Below are 15,370 nucleotides of genomic sequence, written 5' to 3'. Positions count from 1 at the left end.
CCTTCCTTCCCCTGACTGCCCAGGGTCTGCTTCCCCAGCTGGGCTTTGGAGGGTACAAACTGGGGTGGGCCCTGAGGGAATCACCTAGCGGGCAGCACCCCCTGGTGCTCAAGGCAGGGACTGCGCTATGGGGTAAAAGTAGGGGGCTAAGAACGGAAGGAGGCTACCACACGAATGACCCTGCTTACCACACCTGGTCTGACGGGGTATTTCCTGCGTGACAGGGTGGACAGGCAGCTAGGGCTCTGCCCTCCCCCTAAACCCTGTACCCGGGCTACATCTCCAGGCCCGAGGAGGCCAGGGCGGGGAGGAGCCGGGCCGGGGGCGGCCTGGCAGGAAGCAGCACTCACCTTCCGCTGCAGAAGGAGCAGGTGGCTGCACCAAGGGCCGGGGCCCCAGGCTTCCTGTGCGCGCCACCAGCTACAGTTTCTCATCGGAACTCCTTGGGCCCCAGCCTCCTGGCCCGGCCCCATGGCCCAGACCCCCGACGGCATATCCTGTGAGCTGCGAGGTAAGCTCTGGCCCTTCTTGCCTACTTGTCTGGGAAGAAGCAGTGCAGCCGCCAAACCAGAGGCCGACCCAGTGCCCTGGGGATGCCTGGCAAGCGTTTCTCTCTGCTCCTTTGGAGGGCTTGCTGCCCTGAGATCTCCTCCAGTCTTTCCTCACTGGCCTGTAGATGAACCCAGGCCCTTAGCCTGGAACAGACAGACCATGAATTGACAGGGCATGAACTGACCTCCGTGGGAGGACCAAAGTCATCCAGCAGGCTGCCCTTTCACAGGCGAGATCACCAGGTTCCTGTGGCCCAAGGAAGCAGAAGTGCTGCTGAAAACCTGGCTCCCCGAGCGGGAGGGTGCTGAGCAAGGTCATGTTCTGGTATGGCAGGGGGCAGGGCCTGGGAGGACGCTGGGCCAGCAGGAGGAGGCCCTTGCCCTGCCCAGGGTGTCAGACACTCTCCCCCCTCCCCAGGCACTACTTCGCTGGAGGGCCTACCTGCTTCACACCTGCCTCCCACTGAGGGTGAGTCCGCCTGGGGGCCTGGCTGACACCCACCTTGCCCTCCAGCAGCCTCCTTGACAAGAGGGCTGCACCTGTAGCATGTTCATTTTGTCCCTCTGGAGAGCAGGCACGACTTGGTGCCCCTGGCTCTGAGCTCTAGGCTGCACAAGGGACTGGGCTCCCAGGAGGGTGGGGCTCAGCCCTCGGTCCAGGCTAACCCAGGCATTCCACAGGTGGACTGCACGTTCAGCTACCTGGAGGTCCAGGCCATGGCACTGCAGGAGACGCCCCCTCAGGTGAGACCTTGAATACCGACTAGGGCCTGCCTTCCTCTCCCCGCCCCTCCCCTGCCTCCACACACAGAGCCCAGCCCAGCCACCTGCCCTCCCAGGTCACTTTTGAGCTGGAGTCCCTGCCTGAGCTGGTCCTGGAGTTTCCTGGTGTGGCTGCCTTGGAACAGCTGGCCCAGCACGTCGCTGCAGCCATCAAAAAGGTCTTCCCTCGCTCCACCCTTGGGTGAGGCCCAGCAACTAACTGCATGGGGCTGGCAGGGAAGGGGGGCAGGGAGGGGAATGTTCTGGAGACGAGAGTGGGCTGCTTCACATCCCAGAGGCTAGAAGTCCCTTTCCCCTTCTCCTTTATTCCCTCCTCAGGAAGCTATTCCGGAGGCCCACGCCCCCCTCCATGCTGGTTCGTCTGGAGAGAAGCAGCCCCTCCGAGACCACCGCACCCAGTAGCCCCTGTGGTAAGGGCCTAGGCAGGGCCACATGGGGCTCCCAGCCGCCCCCTCCCTGCAGCCCCAGACCCCTGGACTTGAAGGTCTCCCAAACCGAACACAACCATTCGAGGTGCAGCCACCACCCAGCTTGGGTCTGGTCTTCACACGTCTCTGACCTTTTGTCTCTCTCCTCCCCCCACCCCACCCCGTCATACCCTTGGCACCTCCCCAGGTGGCTTCTTGGAGACATACGAGGCCCTGTGTGACTACAATGGCTTCCCTTTCCGAGAGGAGATTCAGTGGGTGAGGGTAGGGCCCTCTCTGGGGGGCTCTGAAGACATCCGATCCCCACATGCATTGAGTCCCTCCTTACCCCTTGTGCCCCAAGCTAGTCGGAGACACTTTCTTCCTGTCCAGGACGTGGACACTGTCTACCACCGTCAGGGCTGCCGCCATTTCAGCCTGGGAGATTTCAGCCATCTGGGCAGTCGGTGCGTGGCCTGCCAGGACTGGGAAGGGAGGAAGATTCCATAGCCCACATTCTTAGGCCTCAGCCTTTCAGTGGAGGGGGACGCTGGGCCTGGGATCTGGCCAGAGGACCCTGAGCTCTGCCCCTGCCCCTCTGCCCACTCAGGGACTTGGCACTGAGTGTGGCTGCCCTGTCCTACAACCTGTGGTTCCGGGGTCTCTCCTGTGTGGACACGAAGCTGGTGAGAGTGCAAGGGCAGGGAGGAGTCAGGGGTGTGGAGACCAGGGTGCAGCCCACTGAGCCCCAACTCTGTTCTCAGAGCCTCGAGGTCTTGGAACAGATTCTGCACGTGATGAGTCAGTCATCTCACCTGGAAGAGCTGGTGCTGGAGACCTGTGGCCTGAGGGGGTAAGGGGGACAGAGAGGGCAGTTGGGATGGGGAGGAGTGGAGAATCCAGAGACAGAGTCTCACCCCTGGGGTCTGGTCCCCAGAGAGTTTGTGCGGCGACTGGCTCAGGCACTGGCAGGGAACGGGAGCTCTGGGCTTCAGGAGCTCAGCCTGGCGGGGAACCTGCTGGACGACCGAGGTATGGCTGAGCCTGGGGAAGCGCCTAGGGTTGGTCCCGGAGAAGCTGAGACCCACGAGTTTTGCTCCCATACCCAGGCGTGGCTGCGCTCAGCCGACACCTAGAACGTCGGCCTGGAGCCCTGAGGAGACTCAGCCTGGCACAGACAGGGTTGACGCCTCGAGGTAGGGGGAGCCCAGCAGGGGGTAGAGAGCAGGGAGGTGGGTCTGCCCGATCGCCCAGCCACACCCGCCCTCACAACCAGGAATGAAGGCTCTAGGCCGGGCCCTGGCTTCCAATGCGGCCTTTGACTCTACCCTGACCCACCTGGATCTTTCCGGGAACCCGGGGGCACTGGGGCCCTCGGAGGATAACGGGGTGAGTGCCTGTCTTCAGGGGTAGCGATTGGCGGCGCTGCCGTCAGTGGGGTCTCAGCAAGTTCTTGGGGAGGCGACCCCCTGACTCCTTCCCTCCTTCCCATCCCGTCCTGCCACCAGGGACTCTACGGTTTCCTGAGCCGCCCTAACGTCCTGACGTCCCTGAACCTCGCAGGCACCGACACCGCCCTGGACACTGTGAGGGGGTGGCCAGGGGGTGGGGGGTGATCGGTCGGGCTGGGGGCCGGGCCTGAGGTCCGAGGGTGGACTGGAGGGCAAGGCTGGCGGGGCGGGCGCAGTCCTCAGCTGGTGCAGCCCGCACGCTCCTCCTGCAGCTCTTCGCCGCGCTGTCCCGCGGCTGCTGCGCCAGCCTCACCCACCTGGACGCCTCGAAGAACCTCTTCTCGCGCACGTAAGGGGGCGGGCCCGGTCCGGGGCGCGGCGCGGGGGCGGGGGCGGGGTGGGGGGTGAGGCTGCCGGGAGCCGCCTCCGGCGCCCCGAAGCCCACCCCTCCCGCTCCCCCGCCCCAGGAAGTCCCGGGCTGCGCCCGCCGCGCTGCAACTCTTCCTCAGCCGCGCCGGGACGCTTCGGCACCTGAGCCTGGCGGGCTGCAGGCTGCCCCCCGACGCGCTCAGGTGAGAGTCGTTGCCCAAGGCTACGCCCCGGCCCGTGCGGCCACGCCCCCGCCGGGCCTGCAGCGCCCCGCCCCGCTCCTATCGCCCCCGTAACCTCCCCGGCTTTCCGGCCCTTTCTCCTTGGTATTCGCGCCCTGGGGCCCCCTTTCCCATCTCCCTCCACCTCCTGTGACATCCCCTCCCAGGGCCCTTTTGGAAGGTCTAGCGCTCAACATGCACACGGGTGACCTGCACCTGGACCTCAGCGCTTGCGAGGTGAGCGCAGAGCCCCGACGTGAGCGGGCAGCGTGCCCACACGCCGCGAGCGGGGCTGCGGGGGTGCGGGGCGGCGGCCGCCAGGTGCCCCAGACCTGTGGCCCGCTGGCCTGAGCACGCCCCGCCTTCCACCTGCAGCTGCGCTCTGCGGGCGCTCAGGTGATACAGGACTTAGTGTGCGATGCTGGCGCGGTGAGCTCCCTGGATCTGTCGGATAATGGTGAGGCCGCCCCGGAACCCGTCCTCCCCCACCCACCCAGGTCCCACTCCAGCCCCAGCCCTGCACCTCACCCGTGCGTGACCCCAACCGCCCCTAGGCTTCGGCTCTGACATGGTGACTCTGGTGCTGGCCATCGGGAGGAGTCGGTCACTGAGACATGTGGCACTAGGAAGGAACTTCAACGTTCGATGCAAGTAAGCGCCCGTCCCACCCCCGGGCCTCCCAGACGGCACCCCGCTACCCGGGTTTCTCCCCCAACCATGGCGTGTGCCCACAGGGAGACCCTGGACGACGTGCTGCACCGGATTGTCCAGCTCATGCAGGATGACGACTGTGTGAGTTGACGGGCCACGCGGGATCCTCAGTCAGCCGGCTCTTGTGGCGCCTCTGACCCCTGCTCCCTCAGACCCTGCGACCTTGCCCTCCTTGCTGACTCCAGACTCTGGCCACGAACGGCTTTCTCTTCGCTCCAGCCTCTGCAGTCTCTGTCTGTGGCTGAGTCGCGGCTGAAGCTGGGAGCCAGCGTCCTGCTTCGGGCTCTGGCCACCAATCCTAACCTGACAGCTCTGGATATCAGTGGCAACGCCATGGGCGACCCGGGTGCCAAGATGCTGGCCAAGGCGCTTCGGGTTAACACCAGACTCCGGTGGGCAGGGTCTGAGGGGTGGGATGCTGGGGAGGAGGGCGTGGCGTGGAGAGGCCGGCGGGCTGAGGGGCGGGGCCGACTGGAGGCGGGTGGGCAGGGCTTTCGGGTTGGGTGAGGCCTGGCAGAGCTCCGCCCCCAACTGAAGCCCCTCCCGGCCCAGGTCTGTGGTCTGGGATCGTAATCACACATCTGCTCTGGGCCTGCTGGACGTGGCGCAGGCCCTGGAGCAGAACCGAAGTCTGAAGGCCATGCCTCTGCCACTGTCCGACGTGGCCCAGGCGCAGCGCAGCCGCCCAGAACTGACAGCACGTGCAGTGCATCAGGTGTGTGTGCGGGTCCCTTCCCTGCTGCTCTGCCCTGTGCTGTCTACCTGCTCCCCAGCACCTATCCCTGTCCCTTGTCCCCAGATCCAAGCCTGTCTCTTGAGGAACAACCACACAGACCACATCTCTCCTGCCAGCACCTCGTACCAGCAGCCACTGGGTCTGGTCTGCAGCCCCTCTGAGCAGGCGAGCAGCACCTTCCTGACCCTGAGTACAAACAGAAGATACAGGGATTGGGGGAGCTGTGGCACCTGGGGGCCTCCATGAATCTGAAGGTTTGGCTTTCCTGGGCCAGGGGGCCTAAACCCTGCTGTGCCAAACAACACCCTCTCCTCAGTCTAGAGAGGGTCCAACCGCTCCGGAAGTAGCTCCTCCAAACACCACCACTGGCTGCCTGTTTAAAGCATTTAAATAGGCTCTCCTGTTAAAGATAGAAGGCATTTAAGTGTCTCCCCTGACCCTGCCTCTCTTGTAGCTTCCCATGTACAGGGCTCCCCTCCCCTCTAGTTGACCTCTGTCGTGGCTTCATTTCCCTCCACTACCTTGTCTTTGTGAGAAACCTTCCCACCTCTTATTCCTAAACCCTGCTTCTCTCCCCAGCTCCAGAGCCCAGGCATCCTGACCCAGACACCCTGCAGGGCTCCCTATTCTGTACATCTTCAAGTGATCTCATTGTCTCCCACAAACTCCTGTCTGCCCTGCAGCCCAGCCTCACTGGTGCCCACACCCACCAGGTGCTGTGGACAGAGGTTTGGACCAGGCTCCTTCTGGCCGTGTTGGAGACTCACTCCTACTTCTCCCCACCTCTCAGTCTACCCTCCAGGTGGATGGTGAACAAACTGAGCTTCTAAAACATAGACATGACTTACAACAGTTCCTTTCTTTCCTGTTCTGTGCACTTGGGAAGTATACACAAAGTGCCCACAGGGAACTAAAGGAGACGCCGCTCTTTCTCCTTGAACAGATAGGCTGGCCTGATGACGGTATTGGCCTCAGGACCCCACACCCTGGTGGAGGCCCTGGGAAGGAGGTACTTGGGGTCTGGGAGACCCACAGGGGACGAACTGGGGTTCCTGATGTCTCTCAGGAAGTGAACGAGCTGTGCCAGTCAGTGCAGGAGCATGTAGAGCTGCTGGGCTGCGGGGCTGGGCCCCAGGGTGATGCCGCTGTGCACCAGGCTGAGGACGCCATCCAAAATGCCAACTTCTCTCTCAGCGTGAGCAAACTCTCCTGCCATGGGACCCTTCCCGTCCTAGTGAGGCATCACAGTGCAACTCCTGTTCCTCCTTGGCTTCCAGATTCTCCCCATTCTGTATGAGGCGGGAAGCTCCCCAAGCCATCAATGGCAGCTACGCCAGAAGCTGGAGGGTCTCCTGGGGCAGGTGGGTGAGGTCTGCCGCCAGGACATTCAGGTGAGATGGTCCCCTTGTCCCTGCCCCACTTCCTTATGCAGGCTTGACCTCGTCCTGTAGGCCTGATTATGATATCCCCTGAATCAATATTCCGTGGAGGTCAGAGCCTCCAGCCATTCTGTCTGGGCCCTGGCCACAGCCTCACTATGCTCTGGCTTTTGCCCAGGACTTCACTCAGGCCACACTGGACACAACAAGGAGCCTCTGCCCACAGATGCTGCAGGAGCCCAGGTGGAGGGAGAAGCTAGAGGGGGTCCTGGCGGGTTCAAGGGGCCTCCCAGAGCTGCTCCCAGAGCACTTGCTGCAAGATGCCTTCACTAGGCTCAGGTAGGCTGGACGGGGAGATCTGGGCCAGGCTGGGCAGGGCAGAGACGGAACACTAACCCCGACCCTTTCTTGCTCTCAGGGACATGCGGCTATCGGTGACAGGGTCCTTGGCAGAGAGCATTGTGGCCCAAGCGCTGGCGGGTCTGAGTGCAGCCCTGGATCGGCTGGTGAGGGGAAGTGTGCACTTGCATGCGTACACACACATGGCCAGCTGGCCACTGCCTTGCAGGGGTTCCACATTATCTTCTGCCCAGGGATATTTTAGGGTTCCCTTAGCACTGATGGGACTGTGGCTGGGGTCCTACCTGCCCATCTTAAGAGTGCCTGGAATTGCAGGTAGAGAGTCTGGCTCAGCACACAACAGTGGCAATGCCCTCTGCCATACCGGCCCTGGAAGAAGACCAGCCCACCCACTTTGGTCCTGGGGAATTGGAAGGTCTTTTCTTCCCTGAGGAGGACGAGGAAAAGGAGGATGAAGAAAAGCAGGAGGTAGGTGGTGCCAGAACTCTGGGCCTGGAACCCTAGATCTCATCTCCTTCCGGGGTGTGGAAAGTGGGGAAGCAACTCCCTCACCCCAGGCCTAGTTCGTGCCCTCCCCAACAGGATGACAGTCCTCCGCAGAAGTGGCCTGTGTCCAACCACTGCCTTCACCTGCTCCCCTCCACTCACAGTAAGTCAGGGCCTGGGAGCCAGAGAGTTCCTGAGTTGGGCTGAAGCTCCATTAGACCCGGCCACCTGGCCACGTTCGTTCAGCCCTGTTGTCCCCGAAACCCTTTCCTGGACTGGGCGAGGACCCCCGCTCATCCTGCAAGATTGGGGTCCACTGTGGTCAGTCAGCATGAAGCGGAACCTGAGCATACCAGAGCCCTGACATGGTCTCCACTCGCGCCCCTCCACCCCAAGTCTACCCCCGGGACGCGCATGCTTGGTGGCGGTGGCGCGCGCCGCTCGGGGCCGCGCTCAGCACCACGGACAGTGGCGGTGGGGGAGGGGCTGGCGGGGGGGAGGGGAGCGGGCCGCGTTGCTGGGCCCCTCCCAGCGCCCTGGGCGGGTCCCCCGCCGCCCTAGCGCCGCCACTGCCACCTCCCCAGGCTCTGCTCTCTGTGCTCTTCTGGTGCTCTCCCCTCAGGTGCTGCTGAGGAACCGGAGCCCGAGCTGGCGGCTCCTGGAGAGGATGCGGAGCCGCAGGCGGACCCATCTGCACGCGGCTCTCCGAGCCCTGCCGCTCCCGGGTCCCCGGCCGGCCCGCTGCCTCGCATGGACCTGCCACCCTCCGGGCAGCCTCTGCGCCATCCGACCAGGGCCCGGCCACGGCCCCGGCGCCAGCACCACCACCGCCCGCCGCCTGGGGGCCCCCAGGTGAGCGCCCTCCCCCAACTCCAGAGCAGTGGAATTGGGGGTCGCAGGTGGCCTCACAGATAATGGCGGGGCAGGGAGGTGGGTTGTGGGGAGCTGAAGATCACAAGGTTGTGTGGCCACGTCCTGGCTTCCTCCCTCACGCCAGGCCACCCCTCACCCCAGGTCATTTCCGTGCGGGGTCGTGAGTGGTGGGCTTTCTTAAGGGTGCTCCTGGGCGTAGAACTCCGCCTCAGGCTGGCACACTGCGTGGGTGAATGGGCAAGAGAGCGGCTGTCTTATCCAGCATCACCCAGGGTTACTGAAAGACACCGGATCCCGGACTGCAGGGAGTCCTGTGTCTACTACACATCTGGCCAGTGTCCGTGTGGGCAGGCATATGTGTGCACCGGGGACTGGCCAGGTAGTGGGCACCCGGCAGAAGGGGAGGAGGGGAAGCTGGCTTGAGGCCCCCCAAGAGGGTCTGACGCAGCAGGCCGTGCTGGGCAACAGCAGGCCTCGTGGGGTGGAGGGTACTACAGGAAACTGTTTGGAGCAGAGGGGGTGGCAGGTGAGAACGTGTGACCCAGGGGGTGCGTGGGCTCTAGCCTGCTGGTGACCAGGTGGTTCAGATGTGTAGGAGACTCCGTGGAACAAGAATGGGTGTGGGCTGGGTGTGTGTCCAGAGCCAACTATGGGTGAGGGGTTCTGTGAAATCAGTAGCTCTGCCCACTAGCTGGGCAGGGGGAGACCTTGTGTGTCAGGGGACCCCGAGTCACCCCAGCTCCCAGGTCCTGGAGTTGCCTGAGGCAGACTGTTGGACAAGGGAGGTAGGGGAAAGTCACGGTTGCACTCAACCCTGACCCCTGATCATGTGGTGTCCACCAGGTTCCCCCAGCCTTGCCACAGGAAGGGAATGGGCTCAGTGCCCGAGTGGACGAGGGCGTGGAGGAATTCTTCTCCAAGAAGCTGATCCAGCAGGCTCACCTGTGAGTGAGGGGCAGTTGCAGGGGGTGGGAGAGGGTGGGCTGCTCCATGGGCCTCCCCGCTTACTATTGGCTGTTCCCACAGCTGGGCCCCTGAGGAGGACCCAGCCACCGAGGGCAGCACTACCCCTGTCCCCCGTACACTGCGAAAGAAGCTGGGCACCCTCTTTGCCTTCAAGAAGCCTCGCTCAACGCGGGGGCCACGGCCTGATCTAGAGACCAGCCCTGGGGCAGCTCCCCGCACCCGGAAAACCACCCTTGGGGACCTGCTGCGGCCACCTGCCCGTCCTGGCCGTGGGGAGGAGCCTGGTGGGGCTGAGGGGGGCATCGGCAGCCCTGATGCTGCCCGCAGGAGCCGGCCTCGCTACACGCGAGAGAGCAAGGCTTACTCCATGATACTGCTGCCTGCTGAGGAGGAAGAGGTGGGACTGGGTGCCAGACCCGATAAGGTGAGGCCTGGTGATGGGGCGAGGGCTCTGCCAGAACTGAGAGCACTGGGCTCTTGCCCCACTCCAGCCTCTCTGTCCCCAGAGGCGGCCCCTGGAGCGAGGAGACACAGAATTGGCCCCGTCTTTTGAACAGCGGGTACAAGTGATGCTGCAGAGAATTGGCGTGAGCAGAGGCAGTGGGAGTGCTGAAGGCAGGAGGAAACAAGTGAGTTGGGAGGGACAGGAGTAGAAAATGAGGGGGCAGGTGACATGTGACCAGGAGACTCACATGTCTGCCAGTTCCACCCCTCTTCCCCCAAATAGTGATCAGATTCAACTGTTCTTCCTTCTTGGCTCCTGCCCTGTCCCAGGCCACTGGCATCTCCACCTTGGAGCTGGGACAGTCCTTTCTCTGCAGATCTAACAGAGTCTGACCTTGTTACCTACATTTGGAACAGCAAGTCACTCAGGGGCTTCCTCCCAGCCACTGCCTCGACTCCTCACCCTGCCTCAAGGCCCTATGGGGTCTGAGCCCTGCTTGCTGCTTTCATCTCACTGCTACCGACCCCTGGTTGCGCCTCAGAGCCTCTGCTCATATTCCTGTCTGGAATATCTCCCTGACCCACTTCCAGCCCCTCACCCCTATCCATGGGTTACACTAGGCTCCTCTGCGTCCATCCCTGCCTTTTCCTCTCTTCCATGGCTCTCCTGCTAATGCAGCTCTAGTTGCCACAGTAGAGAAAGTGAATCAGAAAATGAAAGCATCACATTATCTATGTGTCTGTGTGTGCATACGGATATCTGTGCTCACTGTCCACCATCCCCGACTGACTCTGAGCTCTAAGACCAGGACTGGGTTTGCCGCGTTGTTGCCCAGCCCATTCAGTGGCAGTTATAACAAGAATGAACACAAGAATGAACCTGGGCTGAGGGTGGTTCAGTGCTGAGAATCACTTCAGTGCTGTTTCACTTCCCCGTTTCCTACAGAGCAAAGATGGAGAGATCAAGAAGGCTGGCTCTGATGGTAAGTGGGGACCTGGGCCAGGGTGGTACATTTTTGGGGAGGGGGTGTCCTCAGTGATAAATCCCCAAGGCAACTGCTGTCCTGGGGGATGAGGGAGGAGAAGCCAAGTCTTTCTTCCCCTCACCCTCCACGGCCTGGTGTCTGAGCCCCAAGTCCCACTTGCAGGTGACATTATGGACAGTTCCTCGGAGACCCCTCCCATCTCCATCAAGTCCCGGACCCACTCCGTGTCTGCAGGTGAGTGGGGGCCACTGTGGTGTCAGGGGCCACGCAGGTCAAGCTCACTCCCAGTGCCTGGCCCAGGTCTTGACTGACACCCTTCTCCTTACAGACCCCTCATGCAGACCTGGGCCAGGGGGCCAGGGTCCTGAGTCCTCCACCTGGAAGACGCTGGGGCAGCAGCTAAACGCAGAGCTTAGAAGCCGTGGTTGGGGCCAACAGGATGGTCCAGGACCTCCTTCCCCTTGTCCCAGCCCCCGAAAAGCCAGTCCCTCCCCAGACAGTCTGGGCCTCCCAGAGGATCCTTGCCTGGGCCCCAGAAATGAAGGTAAATGGGCACCCTAGCCCCCACCCCAATATGGGCTGGGGACCCTGAAGGTGGGAGGCAAGGGCTGGAGCAGGGGCAGCTGTAGGGACTGTATCCTGACACCACGGCCTCCCCCAGATGGCCGGCTGAGGCCGAGGCCTCTCTCACCAGGGCGACGGGCGGCATCTGTGCACGAGGACCAGCTCCGGGCCCCTGTCGGTGAGGGAGGCACTGCCATGTGTGCTTGAGTATGGGGAGGGGGGGGCTCCAGGTCTCCCTTCATGACTCTGGACCTTGGAGGGGCTACCGGTAGTGTGAGAGGTGAGACACTGGGGAGCTAGAAGCAAGTGTCCAACAGCCCTTCCGACCAGTCCGGTTCCACCTCCAAAGGAGTTTCCTCTGCTGGGGTAGGAGGACCCAGGGTGGGAAGGAGGAGGCTCTGAAAGCATGCACAGTATGTCAGTGTGTGCATGCAAGTGTGTGTGTGCACACCAGCACACACTGGGGACAGAAGATTAGGACCCGGCGACAAGCCCTTAACGATCCACCCCATACCTTTGTGTCCCTCAGAACGACCCTTACGGCTGCAGCGCTCCCCTGTCCTCAAGCGAAGGCCAAAGCTTGAGGCACCCCCATCACCAAGTCTAGGTAAGGCAAGGGCTGGGTCGGCTGTGTGGGCGGCGGGACTAGTCAGCCCAGTTCTGACCTTCCTCTCTTTCCCTCTCCTCTGGCAGGACCCGGCCCCGGAGCTGAGCCCCAGCTCCCAGAGTACACAGAGCCCGCCAGCCCTGCGCAGAGCCCACCCTCCCCAGTCACAGACCAAAGAGGCGGCGGCCCCAACCCCTGACCTTCTCCTTTCTTGCCGCATGAGATTATTTTATTAAAAAACTCAAGGAAGCAGAGTGTGAAGCGCTGTTTATCCATCCCCAGGCACGGACCACAATCTCCCACATGGTCACATGGCCCCTCACACCTGGGTGTGCTCAGATTCTGGCTGTGGCTCCATCAGAAAGTGCAAGGCCCAGGCCAGGAACTGCGAAGGGAGCCTGTGAAGAGAAGCAAAGCTGTAGGTCAAGGAAGACTGGGACTAGTGACCAAGAGAGCGGGGCTGCCCCAGGCACTCACCTAGCAGCCTGGACCTGGGCACACAGGGAAGTGCAGGGTGGGTCGTACTCATACTGGAAGGCAGAGCCATCGAGATGCTTCTTTGGGGGACCCTGAAGAGGATGCAGTATCTGCAGAGGGGCCAACAAGGACCCCTAACCCCATCCAAGGCTACCTCAGCCCCTCTCCCAGCTCTGTCCGAGGCCCATCTTACCCTACCCTTCAGTTGTAGGGAGGCTATGCTCACCCAGACAAGACTGGACTCCAGGGCTCCCTTGGTGGTGCTCTTCCTTGGCGAATGCGGCTGGTTCTTGGGGGGCAACCCTAGCTCCTTGAACTCTAGTTTAGACTTCTGGGGCCTGGTCACACGGGATGGGGCCTGGTCACGTAGACTAGGGATGTGACCAACGTGTGACAGACCTGCAGTACAACTCAGGAGTGGGGAGTTGGATACGTGGCTTGGGTGTGGGGAACTAGGGGGTTGGGGGCCAGAGGCTGAGCAGATGGCTGGTGGGGGCTGGGAGCTGGCCTTCTGCCCTGTGTCTGGAGCAGCCAAGGACAGAGCAGGCATAAGGCTGACACTGGCACCACTTTCCTCTGATGACATGTGGCTGGGTAAGGCAGGGGTTCCTGAGGAGGAGGGGACTCACTGTGGGCACAGCCCTCTCAGTTCAGACTAGCTGAGTGGCCTGTGACCTTAGGCAGGCCTGTAGGGACCATGTTGGTCCCTTTCATAGCATCCTGCATGACCTGGGCAGTGGGTGAGTGTGGCTTCAGCAACACCTTACCTGAGGAACTGAGTGAGGAAGAAGATGAGGTCAAGATCAGCGATAGATCCTGAAGGACCGGGTCTGGTGGGGGCAGCTCAGGGCCTGGGGGTCAGAAAAGGGTTATTAGGGCTGTGGACACCAGGCCCCCAGATATTCCCCTCTGGACCTCTTCAGTCCTCCTTACCCTGTGTCCTCTGACCTGGGCCTAGAGAGTTCAGAATTTGTTGGTCATTCTCAGAGATGTGCAGCCATTGGCTGGGGACAGTATATACAGCTTCTCCCTGTGGAAGTAAACTGTCAGCCTGGCCCTTGCCCAACTCCTCACCCTGACATTTCCCAAGGGCAGCCCCAAACTGACCATGGCCAAGTGGCTGGAGGCGGCCCAGCGGGTAAGCGGGGGCGTAGTGCAAGGGCCTGACAGCACCAGACAGCTCTCAGCCAGGCGCACCAGTGCCCCTTGATGCTCCTGTTCCTCCTGCACCTCATCCAGAAGTTGGGACAGTGAAAGGCCTGGGGTCAGAGGGGCAGAGGCTGGGCTGGAGCTCAAGGAGGAGGAAGGGCAGCGTGGATGGGAAAGAGGGCTTATTGAAGGAGCAGGAGGTGATGGCTAGAGAGTCATCTACAGCTGGTGGTGGCTACAGAGAGTTAGGGTCAACCCTACAAGTACCTGCATTGGAGGAGATGGACTCTGAAAGGTGCTCCCTATGGAAACAGAGGGGACAGGCCTCAGGGACAATCCTGAGGCTTGTCAATGGATTTGCTGCCTCTGATCCAGCCACACCTGGTGGGAGCCCAACCCCAGACTCACTCCAGGTAGTCTCTGAGCTTTCTCTGCACATCTGGGTCCTGGTTGCTAGGACAAAGAAGGTGAAAAGCAGGCAATGTTACTTGGGGTCCAAGCCCTCCCACCCAAAAGGCTTATGCCAATGTCAGCCAGGCCCGGGTGGAGAGAATGGCTGGGGAGTGGAGGTATCACTTACCAACTAGTCACCCAATCCCGGGGCTGCTCCGTGGGCATTAGGCTGAAGCGATGTACCTGGAGGTAGAACTCGGTGGGCTGGAGGGGTGAGTTCAGGGATGGGTCTCAAGGGTTCTCAAAAAGACTCAGACCCAGTAACCAGTCCAAACCAGTCTTACCACTCACCGTGCCACCCTCGGCCACTTGTATTCGGACCTCACAGTCTTGAAGCAGCAGCAGTCGGCCTTCAGCCTCTCGGAAACCAAATTCCTTCTCTTCCCTGCGGAGAGCATGGAGCTCACAGCCTAGACCTCGGGAACACAGCCCCGCCTGCTTGGGGCCCGCCCTCATCGGGCTCGAGCCTGGAGCTCCCCGCAGGTTTCAGATCTACGGCCCCGCGGCACCTTTCTCACCAGTCGGAGGCGTTCAGGACTTCCTGCGTCATCAGGCATCGGACACTGTGGGTCCCGTCGGACACAAGCAGCAAGGCCCCAACATCAGAGGTGTCAGGGGCGCGGGACGGGCCCGGGGCCTCCGCCTCCTGCAGCACCTGAGGACAGAGACCTCAATCCCACCACCCTGGGATCCCACCCTAGTCTCGGACCCTGAGGGAGTGGGGAGTACCCACCTGGAGCAGCTGCCCCACCCGTGGACTTGAGAGTCTCTCTGACCCCAGAACCAGATCTCGAATCCAGGGCCGAAGGACCACGCTCCTCAAGCCTGCCATTCCCGCAGCTGGGTTTAGAGGAACACCTCTCCCCGGGGTTTCCCGCTAGCGCTGTAGCTCCGCCTGTTGTCGGAAGAGGAAGCGCATAACTGCTGGGCGGGACCTGAGAGAGTCTCCGCCCACGTGCTCACGAACGCGTACTGATTGGTAACTTGTGTGCAGACTCCTGCTGGGTGGACTGGATGCTGGCTTACTTGTTTTTAGCTCTCCAAACAGTGGCGCATCTTTTGGACGTTCATCAAAGCTACCTTGGCATGAGACACGAAGGGGCCAAGGGCTGGCGCAGATGGAGAGGGAGGAGTTTGGAGCTGAGGCTGCGGCCTAGGTAGTCCAGCGAATTGGCTCAAAGCCACTTCAACGCCATATGACCCCGAAGGATGCAGAAAATATAACTCGGTTTTCTCATCTACAAAGTGCGCAGTCCTGTAAGGCTAGGAGAAATAGTAGATAGCACTCAATAAATACCACTTCCCATCACTCTGCCTTCGGATTGGCCGATTCCCACCCCGGGCTACAGGAACGCGCTGACTGTAGCGTAATGACGCTAGAGCACTTGAGGACGTCT

At 61.8% G+C, this 15,370-nt stretch overlaps 2 protein-coding genes across 9 annotated transcripts; one reads left to right on the top strand and one right to left on the bottom strand.

The window, feature by feature from the left end:
- The first annotated feature begins 369 nt into the window (after positions 1-369).
- Positions 370-12,148, top strand: CARMIL2 (capping protein regulator and myosin 1 linker 2). 7 transcript variants are annotated; one of them, XM_037041494.1, is made up of 39 exons: positions 370-511; positions 782-865; positions 970-1,020; positions 1,233-1,295; positions 1,391-1,515; positions 1,653-1,744; positions 1,950-2,020; positions 2,135-2,208; positions 2,352-2,427; positions 2,506-2,594; positions 2,679-2,773; positions 2,851-2,937; positions 3,018-3,130; positions 3,250-3,327; positions 3,465-3,541; positions 3,660-3,764; positions 3,950-4,019; positions 4,158-4,239; positions 4,337-4,433; positions 4,517-4,574; positions 4,713-4,885; positions 5,046-5,208; positions 5,293-5,394; positions 6,296-6,424; positions 6,507-6,620; positions 6,787-6,947; positions 7,027-7,114; positions 7,284-7,436; positions 7,551-7,617; positions 8,077-8,306; positions 9,171-9,271; positions 9,354-9,717; positions 9,785-9,922; positions 10,684-10,720; positions 10,886-10,957; positions 11,052-11,267; positions 11,385-11,465; positions 11,817-11,894; positions 11,981-12,148. In XM_037041494.1, exons 4-39 carry the CDS (start codon positions 1,269-1,271, stop codon positions 12,091-12,093), a joined length of 3,996 nt encoding a protein of 1,331 aa, XP_036897389.1. In that variant the 5' UTR covers positions 370-511; positions 782-865; positions 970-1,020; positions 1,233-1,268; the 3' UTR covers positions 12,094-12,148. The 7 variants fall into 7 exon arrangements, with proteins under 7 accessions (XP_036897389.1, XP_036897385.1, XP_036897384.1 ...); XM_037041490.1 differs by having other exon boundaries at positions 782-876; positions 6,507-6,590; XM_037041489.1 differs by having other exon boundaries at positions 782-876; positions 9,800-9,922.
- On the bottom strand, positions 12,102-15,086 carry ACD (ACD shelterin complex subunit and telomerase recruitment factor). Of its 2 annotated transcripts, none has more exons than XM_037041495.1 (13): positions 15,000-15,086; positions 14,707-14,868; positions 14,492-14,628; positions 14,265-14,358; positions 14,101-14,177; positions 13,929-13,973; positions 13,788-13,822; positions 13,479-13,630; positions 13,305-13,401; positions 13,139-13,222; positions 12,598-12,980; positions 12,372-12,463; positions 12,102-12,292 (listed from the first exon to the last, which is right to left on the bottom strand). In XM_037041495.1, exons 2-13 carry the CDS (start codon positions 14,803-14,805, stop codon positions 12,214-12,216), a joined length of 1,374 nt encoding a protein of 457 aa, XP_036897390.1. In that variant the 5' UTR covers positions 14,806-14,868; positions 15,000-15,086; the 3' UTR covers positions 12,102-12,213. The 2 variants fall into 2 exon arrangements, with proteins under 2 accessions (XP_036897390.1, XP_036897391.1); XM_037041496.1 differs by having other exon boundaries at positions 13,320-13,401.
- Between the last annotated feature and the right edge of the window lie 284 nt (positions 15,087-15,370).

The sequence above is a fragment of the Sturnira hondurensis genome, unplaced genomic scaffold, assembly GCF_014824575.4.
Source record: "Sturnira hondurensis isolate 20B ecotype Veracruz unplaced genomic scaffold, ASM1482457v3 Scaffold0003090, whole genome shotgun sequence".
In the NCBI taxonomy this organism is placed as follows: domain Eukaryota; kingdom Metazoa; phylum Chordata; class Mammalia; order Chiroptera; family Phyllostomidae; genus Sturnira; species Sturnira hondurensis.
The sequence above is the reverse complement of the archived record's forward strand: the minus strand, read 5'-3'. Positions and strand labels throughout refer to the sequence as shown.